Source organism: Alosa sapidissima, chromosome 6, assembly GCF_018492685.1.
Source record: "Alosa sapidissima isolate fAloSap1 chromosome 6, fAloSap1.pri, whole genome shotgun sequence".
NCBI classification, from domain to species: Eukaryota; Metazoa; Chordata; class Actinopteri; order Clupeiformes; family Clupeidae; genus Alosa; species Alosa sapidissima.
The window spans coordinates 7058428-7068343 of NC_055962.1; the positions used below are offsets into that span (position 1 = coordinate 7058428).

General features: G+C 45.3%; 1 protein-coding gene across 2 annotated transcripts in view; it reads right to left on the bottom strand.

Moving 5' to 3' along the window:
* The window catches only part of LOC121711841 (glutamate receptor ionotropic, kainate 2-like), a 60993-nt gene extending 51263 nt beyond the window's left edge, over window positions 1-9730 (bottom strand). For both annotated transcript variants that reach the window (XM_042095682.1, XM_042095681.1), the window contains exon 1: window positions 9563-9730. In XM_042095682.1, coding sequence (XP_041951616.1) covers window positions 9563-9677 — 115 coding nt within the window. In that variant the 5' untranslated portion in view covers window positions 9678-9730. The remainder of the gene's footprint in view (window positions 1-9562) is intronic.
* Window positions 9731-9916: the final 186 nt, after the last annotated feature.

Below are 9916 nucleotides of genomic sequence, written 5' to 3' on the forward strand. Positions count from 1 at the left end.
TCAGGAAAAAGAGGAAGAGAGAGAGAGGAAGAAGGAAAGAGCATGTTCAGTCTTGTCTGTTATCTTCACAGATATCTTCCTTCGAGGAAAACTGTCTAAGACCAAAAAAATAACTAGCTGTATAATTTGTTCACTTTTCTTCAGACAGAGAAGGGAACATTCTGCCCAACATACCCCTTCTTTTCTACTTCTCTGCGCATGGACATCTCTCTCTCTCTCTCTCTCTCTCTCTCTCTCTGTATCCATCTCTCTCTCTCTCTCTCTCTCTCTCTGTATCCATCTCTCTCTCTCTCTCTCTCTAAACTTTCAAATCAATTCAAATGCACTTTGGAATGACACTGTGTACTAGCCAAGGCATTCACAGGAACAGCAGAACTGCAATAAATGGAAACAGAAAAAGAAAAAAAACATATGATTGATATGTACATCTGTATGAATGCACATGCACTCACACATACATACATATGCACTCGCACATACACACACACACACACACACACACACACACACACACACACACACATAAACAAATATATACTGTGCAACTCGCACATACACACACACACATACAGACACACATACACTCACACACACACACAAATTTGTGTGTGTGTGTGTGTGAGTTACACAGTATATACACAGTATATATTCACACTGTACATACATATGAGAGGGCACTGTGATCTATTTCTCTCTCTCCTTCTGAGTGTGTGCGCGCACAAATGCGTCAGTGCTTGTACACATGTGTGTTATTGCATGCGTGTGTATGTGTGTGTACGTGTGTGTATGCTTTTCCTCAGGCTGCCCGGAGTGTGTTATCACGCGTCTGTCCAGGGTTGCACTCATAGTGAGGGCTACTCCATCGCGTTGCCATGGAGCTTGCCATGGAGTTTGGGAACGGGAGCGCATGATTGGTCAGACAGTCCAAGGGCATGGACGGTCTGTCTCCATGAGTAATAGACTCTCTGGCCGCTATGGAAACCATTCCATGGCAACAGTCATGAGCAGACAGCCCTGGTGCAATCGATGGGTATGACAGTGTAGTGGAATATGTGTGCAGAGTGTATGTCTGTGTTTGTATGTGTGTGTGAGTGAGTGTGCTTGGTTTTTTTTTTGCATACATGTGTACCGGTATGTGTGTGTGTGTGTGTGTGTGTGTGTGAGAGAGAGAGTGAGTGTGCTTGTGTGAGTTTGTGTGCACTTGTCTTTCATCATGCAAGTCTGTGTGTGTGTGTGTGTGTGTGTGTGTGTGTGTGTGTGTGTGTGTGTGTGTGTGTGTGCGCACGCGCGTGCATGTGGGCATGCACCTTTGTGCCAGTGTTTGTGAGTGCATAGTAGTCTGTGTGTTTTCTCAGATGTATGCAAAAATGTATGTTTTTAAGACATTATTTTACGGGTTTATTGTGTGTATGTGTGTATGTGTGTGTGTGTGTGTGTATGTGTGTGTGTGTGTGTGTGTGTGTGTGTGTGTGTGTGTGTGTGTGTGTGTGTGTGTGTGTATGCGTGCTCTCAGGCCACGAGTGAACCAGTGAACTCCCCCCGCTACAGACAGAATAATTTGAGTGAACTGAGTGATCTCATTATGAGAGTGCGGCTCGCAAGCTGACATCAAACGCGTTAATTTGCCAAGTTACTTTAGCATGTGCTAATTCAGCAGGCATTCTGCTCCACTGCTGAGGACTAGCGGCTGACATGCAGAGTGCTAATTTGTCAAGCAGTTGTCAGACTCTCACACAAACACATATATTATCGCTCTCTCCCTCTCTCTCTCCCTCTCTCTCTCCCTCTCTTTCACTCTCTCTCTCTCCCTCTCACACTTTCCCATCCTCTGTATCCCTCTCTCTTTTCTCTCTTCCTCTGATACTCTCTCATTTCCTTGTTGCATCTGACACCTACACACAGACACACAGGACTCATGTAATGCTGCTTGTTTGACATCAGTGTTGTATTAAGATTACTGAGACTTAAGGAAGGAAGAAGAGATGGGAATATTGCCCTTTTCTGGTACATTCCATGCCTCCCCCTTCCTATGCCTCCCACTAATAACCCCCCACCCCCCACCCCCAACACACACAAAACCACACACATTATCCCCTCAGTCTAGGGGAGTAGGACAAATTAAAGGCTCATAAATGTGTCATCACCAGACAAAAGGACATTTCTAAGACACTGCATAAACACAGACGCACACACAGACATATACTGTAGATAAGAAGAGAGAAATAGATACAGAGAGGGGGGGGGGGGGCAACATCTACTGGGACTGCTAGCCCAGATTCTCCAGATCCCTCCTACTCTGCATACAATCGGATCAGTATTAATCATGAGTAGACACTACTGACTGTACTTCTGACTGAAAGACATACAGTATACACTGACATCAGAGAATGGGCACTTATGAGAACCAGTGTTTGTTCATGAGAATTAGTAAAAAATGTGCCTATACAGACATCAGCACAGTTTTCCCATGTTCCTCTGGTTCAGCTGACACTGCTGACAACACTGAGGCAGAGGTCAAATGTTATGATTCCCAGAGGAACACATACTGACACTAAGCATATCCTATGTAAAGAGACATCCTGCAACAATTTGCCACTTTTTGATGCATGTACTTTTACAGTGAAATAATACTGGTATGGTGTTTAAATTCATGTTCATGATGTTTAGTCATGTGGAAAAGAGATACATGTGCATGATGGGCTACACACCATAAAGTTGAAAATAGTTTGGATCACAGAAAAAAAGGCGTGAGTTAGCATGCTAGCAATACTATTAGTAACACCTTTCTGCATGTTTTTTTTTCTGCAGTTCGATTTCTAGTTTTCAACTTAATTTTCTTGCAGCTAGGATGAGACCATGAGACCTGTTAATCTCTACTGTCCTTTCCCAATCAAAGGCAAACACCTCCATAATAAACTACTGCTCCCTACTGCTCCTTTGCCTTGTGAGGTTTCTCTGGATGAAAGGCTCTGTTAAGTGGCTGTGTTCAAATGTGAGGTGAATGTCAAGAGATTCTCTGTTGGGGAGAGGGACACATAAATGCTGAGTGAAGCATTTACTCATGCTTACTAATGCACAACAAGCTGGCTATCATGTAATGGGCCTCGCTAAGGCCCTACACAATCACGGCGAGAGACAGCAAGAGAAACAGTGTTTGTGTGTGTGTGTGTGTGTGTGTGTGTGTGTGTAGGTGTGTGTGTGTGTGTGTGTGGAGGGGGTGACAGGACTTAGACAAGAAGAAAAGAAAGGATAAAGGAGAGAGGAAGGAAAGAGAAATAATGACATGAAAGGAGGAGTGCAGAGAGAGACAGAGGCGGAAGCCCAAACAGGCTAGTTTCAGTGCTATGGACAGGGGCTAGGCACAGAGGAACACTGAGAAAGAGAGAAGGAGAGCAACGTCTTACTTCATTCACCAATTCTGTTCAACACATTTAATCTTCCATGTGTAACTGAGCTTTGGCAGTAATGTTACTACAGTAAAACTTCCATGCTAATAAAGCTTTCTTGAATTTAAAATGGAATTGCAATTGAGAGAGAGAAGGAGAGAGAAGAGAGAAACACACAAATAGAAACTCATAGAGGGATAGAAAGAGATGGACAGATGAAATGATGGATAGATGACAGATAAAAAACGTGGGAGAAGATGGGGGAGTGGGCATGACACAAATGCAGAGACAGACAAATGACAGACAGAGAGAGGAGAGGAGAGGAGGGGAGAGGAGAGGAGAAGAGAGGAGTGGAGGGGAGAGGAGAAGAGAGGAGTGGAGGGGAGAGGAGGGAAGAGGAAAGGAAAGGAGAGGCGAGGAAGGGAGAGAAGGAGAGAGGAATTTCTTGAATTTCCCCTGGGGATCAATAAAGTATCTATCTATCTATCTACGTATCTACAGTATCTAGGAGGGGAGGGACAAGGATGGTATAGATGGTATATAGAGGATGGAAGGATGTGTGTGTGTGTGTGTGCATGTGTGTGTGTGCATGTGTGTGCATGTGTGTGTGTGTGTGTATGCGTGTGTGTGTGTGTGTGTGTGTGTGTGTGTGTGTGTGTGTGTGTGTGTGTGTGTGTGTGTGCGTGTGTGCGCATAGATGTGTGTGCATTTATATGTATGTGTGTGTGTTTGTGTGAATGTGTGTGTTTGTGTGTGTTACAGGAATAACAAGACAGTCATAGACAGAGAGCATCTGCCCTGGCAGCCATAACTCGAGTCTTGGCATCAGCTCTAGTGTCAGTCTCAGCAGCAAGGACCCAAAGAAGAGAGAGACCAGAGAACAAACTCAGAGGAAGAGAATGGCAGAGACCGAGGAAGAGAGGGGGATGAGAGAGAGATAGAGAGAGAGAGAGAGAGAGAGAGAGAGAGAGAGAGAGAGCAGCCATACACAGTGCGGCATCTTCAGTGACAACAGTGGCTGGTGATTTAGGCTCAACTTCAGCACTATGGACAGAGTCAAATAACAAACTCAGAGAAAAAGGGATATTGAGATAAAAAAGGGAAGGGAAAAAGTGGATATGGAAGAGGTCAAAAGGAGAGAGAGAGAGAGGGGGGATAGAGAGAGAAAGATAAGACTTGGAGAAAGACTAGCAGTGACAGTCAGAGAGCTGTGATGTGCCTTCAGCCTTGGCCTTAGCAACACTGGCAGTGGCAGTGCACAGATATGAGAAAGAAAGATGAGAGAGGAGTGTGTGTGTGTGTGTGTGTGTGTGCGTGCGTATGTTTGTGTGTGTGCGTGTGTGTGTGTGCGTGCGTATGTTTGTGTGTGTGCGTGTGTGTGTGTGCGTGCGCGCGTTTCCCTCTCTCTGTCTCTATCCCAGAGAGAGGGAAAGAGACAGAGAGAGAAAAGCAGGGGCAAAAGCAAAAAAGAGAGAAAAAGAGAGACAGAGGCCATATCTGAGATGTGTCCTCGCCGAACTTGGCTTCAGCACCATGGACAGGGGCACAACCACAGAGATGGACAGAGAAGGGCTGTATGAGGGGGCTAGAGGGACACATACAGGCTCAGTGGCAGCCCCAGCAACAGGGAAGGGCACAAAAACACACACACAGCAGGCAAGACAGGTTGCATGAGACAGACAAACAGACAGATGCAAAAGACACAGACAAACACAGACAGACAGACAGACAAATAGAAAGACAGACAGATTTACAGAGAGGGGCACATACAAATCAGTTCCCGCAGTATGGACAGAGGAAGGGCATGCACACATTCATGGAGAGAAACACAGAAAGTGACAGAAAGAGAGAGAGTGAGAGAGAGAGAGAAGCAGAGAAAGAGAATTTGTATTATTGTAGTATGTTTGCTTTGGCAACACTGCATGCCAATAAAGCTCCTTTGAATTGAAATCGAATTGAATTGACAGAGAGAGAGAGAGAGAGAGAGAGAAAGAGAGAAAGGACATAGAGACAGACAGAGTGTGAGCTTCAGTAGCATGTACAGGGGCAGGGCACAACAACATAGAAAGAGGGATGCATAGAGGCAGAGAAAAAGAGAGAGACAGAGACAGAGAGAGAGAGAGAGAGAGGGAGAGAGAGAGAGATAGAGATGGCCAAAGAGCGTGCCTTTCAGCAGTATGGACAGGGGCTGGTCTGTCGCTCTGGCTCCTGAGTCATGATGAGCCTAGCTGCCTGCTCCTGGTGTCTGCTTCACTACTCCACTGAGCCAGTCATGGAACCAGATCCGCCCCAGATCGGGGCCAGAGCAGGCCTGTATCTCAGCCAGATCAAAGCCAAACTTCAGGCAGCTCCATTTCAAAAACAACTTGGTAGGCCTTACAGTAGTTTCCACTACAGATACGTTCTGGCATGAAGAGTAAACTGCTGCATGGCAAGAAATATTTTGATCACACAGACAGTTTTGACGCAGAATGCCTAGTTTGTCATTTACATGAACTGTCAGGAAATTATCACATTTTTTCACCTCTTCTCTGAATGTCAACTTTAGTAACATTTTACCTTTTGTACTCTTGTAATGAATGTCTTGGAAGGGACAGAAAAAATAACTTTAGAAGTTGCTATTCCTCCTCAATCTAGTCATACCAAAAGTCATTAGACAACATTCCTTACAACACAACAACATTCCTTTTGAAAAAACCCATTAGGACTCATAATTGAGAAAAGACAGTCTCCATATCTGCTGAATCAGAGAGTAGACGACAATCTGTTAATTACCATTAAATCCATCCAGAATATTTTTGATATTCTCACTTGAATTTTCACAGCAAAATGACAGGATTGTGTCTCAGACTGGTCTATCCATCAGTGTTGGTCAGTGTTGGTCACGTCATCATGTCATCACGTCATCATCATCACACACACACACACACACACACACACACACACAGACACACACACACACACATCTAGGATGTCTTTGCACTGCTCATGGCAAACTGAGACCTCCCTGAAGTGTGAGGCAGTGCGTTGCTCTTTTAACATGAGGTCAGTGTTTGTCATCTCAAATAATGTCAAGTGTGTGTGTGTGTGTGTGTGTGTGTGTGTGTGTGTGTGTGTGTGTGCGCGCACGGTCCTGAGTGTGTGTGTCTATGTGTGACCTGTGAGACTGATATGTGAGTTTGGTGACAGAGGTGCAGTGCTGTTGACTGTATGTTGATTCATGTGGTTATACATATATAATATGACAATATGACAACATTGGCGTTGTTGGCTACACCCACCCCCCCACCCCCTTAACATGTGGTAAATAAACAGTATAAACATGTGTTACATAAACAGCATGATATAGGTCTGAGGTAGTATCTTTATGATCTAAGCAATTAGATCATTAAATACCCTGCAGTATTTTTTTTTGTTTTTCTAAAAATGTGTGTAACATCAGTGTGTTTCAACTGTGGTCTTGACTAGGTCTGTAGGCTACAGCCAGTGGCGTCATGCCCATTGAAATTAAGGGGGCACGTGCCCCCTCGGATTTTTCCTCCCTGATATATATATTTTTTTCTTAACTTTGTTCCTATTATGCTCAATAACAAGCCAGAGCCTGTAACGACTCAAATGTATTCTTCTGGGTGTGTAATAAATCGTAGGCTACCAAAATAGTTGAAGACCGATCAGCAGCCCTTTTCCTAATAGCCAACTCACTCACACACGAACATTGAGCTCGCAATGTTTTGCGTGTGTTGAACTGTTACAGTTAACTTTAGGCTACAGTTTGAACAGTTGAACAGTTACAGTTTTTGGTTACAATCAATGGTGTTGAAGTGGTAAGTAGGCTAAGCAATAAAAAATAGTAGAATTATTTGTGGTTGACCTGGACATTTTGACTTGGTGCTAAAAAGTTAGAACTATGGATTTGATGTTGGCCGCGAATTCTGAAGCTACGTTAAAGTTAGCTATGTTGTGTCAGTGTAGCGTAGGCTACTCTTACAGTACAAATATTACAAATATTTGGCTTACAGACAGACATCTGCTCTGTTTTGTCTTGTACGTGACAAAGTCTCCTGGTTCAATTGTTTCATAGAAACGAGGGTGTTAATTTTGCAGTAACTACAAAATCCAACCAAGTATAGGCCAAGGCATCGCGTTGATGTTGCTCCACTTGTTCTTTTCACGGCTATCTGGCAGCTAATCCATGTAGTGAAAAGGGATAGGCTACCCGTTCAAAAAGAGGCCTACAGTTGTTTTATATAAATAGGATCGTTATGACCGTGATGTAGAGGGCAAGAAAATAATAGCAGTCTCTCATGTATCAGGTCAAAATTGCTCATGATTTGCAACTTACAAATGAGGTAGGCTATTGCTTGCCATAATGGTAATGAGAAATATATTAGGCCTAGTAAAATATTCAAATATTTAGTGTAAACCTTAGGCTACTCAGCACTGAAACCTGTCAAACTTCTTTCAAAGTCCTTCATCACATGGATCTAAAATATTTTAATTTCTGAGCACCACAAAGTCAGACCTCAGCCCCCCCAGAAAATTGCTAAATCTGTCTGGCTACAGCTGACACGCACGCGGATATAGCTGTGTTTGAACGGTTGCTGTTGCACTGTTACGCTCTCGTGTCAGCGCAGACGTGTGTAATAACAAGACGCACAGTGCTGATGGGCTGCCTGATCGCTCGAGTGTGTCTAGCTGTCGGTGCCGTCCAGTAGATTTTTCCTGTGATGCTCGCAACGGTGCCGCGCCACATACCGCGGAGCTAAATAGCTTAGCGGCGGACTCAGGCTCTGGCAGAAAGTCTCAGCTGTGACTAATGTAACTAATTACAAAGCAATGAGGAAGGAAGGAAAGAAGGACACAAAATAGTCACACGTCTGTCTGTCTCTCTCTTCCTCTGACACACACACACACACACTCTCTCTTTCTCTCTCTCTCTCTCTCTCACACACACACACAAACACACACACACACAACAAGCTAGTTATGAAGATGCACCGTGGAGATGCACCAGCCTGGGCGGACAGGGTTTTACTGCTGCTGTGACTCAAAACCCTAACCGCGCGCCATGACGAGGTGTCGGAACAGACCTCGCGGCTGTGTCCCGTCGGTATCTCGTGGGGCTTCATGAGCGTGTTTACAGAACAGATTCGGGGTCCTTGGCCCAGGCGCGGGGGATCGGGGAAACGAGTGTAGGGGCGCCCGAGAGGAGACAGCAGCGCAGGCAGTGATAAAAACAAGAAACACACACACACACTGCCGTTGCCATAGCGTCAGCTCGAGCGTACGCAGTATGACTTTTAAACAGGCCCTCTGCGAGCGCGAGGCAGTGTGTGTGTGTGTGTGTGTGTGATTTGTGCTCGACGGCAGAAGCAGCTCTGAGCGGATGCCATTTAATGTTGTCAACACACACACACACACGCACACACACACACACACACGCACAGGCTTTTCTTTCTCTCTCTCCATCTCTCTCTGTTACACACACACACACACAGACAAACACACATATATATACACACACACAGAAAGTAGGCTATATTTAACACATAGAGTGTTGAACACATACGCAGATGTACTAAACGGATCCCTGTAAAGCTTCAGTTTTCTTCAGGAGAGCTAAGAACCAGCGTCAGCCTCCAGAAACAGGTGTCATTAATTATGTTGAAACACGATCTATCATACAGTATGTATGCGCTATGCCTATGTAGCCTACAATTTCAGTGTGCTGATGTTGCATATGGAGTTGTACCATACACAATGCAACAAAGAACGATGTAAACACAAACAAAAGTTGGCGCAATATGCTGTCTCGTTTAGCTTCACCTGTATTGATGAACTTAATGGAGCGAACCAGCCCTGTTTCTTTTTGTCTGTGTCCCGGAATTTTACACAGAGGACTCCTCTATGGGCAGGGGGAAGTCCGGATGAGCGAGATGAATGAGCCCGCTGTACTCTGTCCAGTCCCCCGCACCCACAACACACACTTTATCCAGGCTCACACACACACACACACACACACTCACTCACTCACACTCACTATGTTGGATAGCACTGTCTCATCACTGTCAATATAATAATTTGCGGGAAAATACACAAATGCTGAGAGAACAACTTCGACCTCATGGCTGTGGTAGGCTACTTATGAAACACATTAAAGTCGCCTTTCCTCTTACCGAATCTCAAAACGTGTGGCATCCCACGAGAAGTGTCGAGGAAGAACGCGAGAGGCAGCAACAGCAGATGCGCGCGGAGGATGAGACACTTCACCGGTGGGTACGGGCTCCTCATGTTGCCCTCCGAACGAGCAGCGATAAGCCCCCGCGAGGTGCTCGAGTCTGGCTGCTTCTCCCCTGGAATTAGCCTATTTAGCAAACGATGGACAGGGTTGACGGGCGGCGAGGAGAGAAGCGCTCGGTCACGGCATGGTCGCTCGCCCTTCCTCCGCGTCTATTAGCAGTCTCGACGTGTTGCCCGTCTTTACTGCGCCAGCAGAGCTCTCCTTTGGCTCAAGGAACTGCACAGGATCC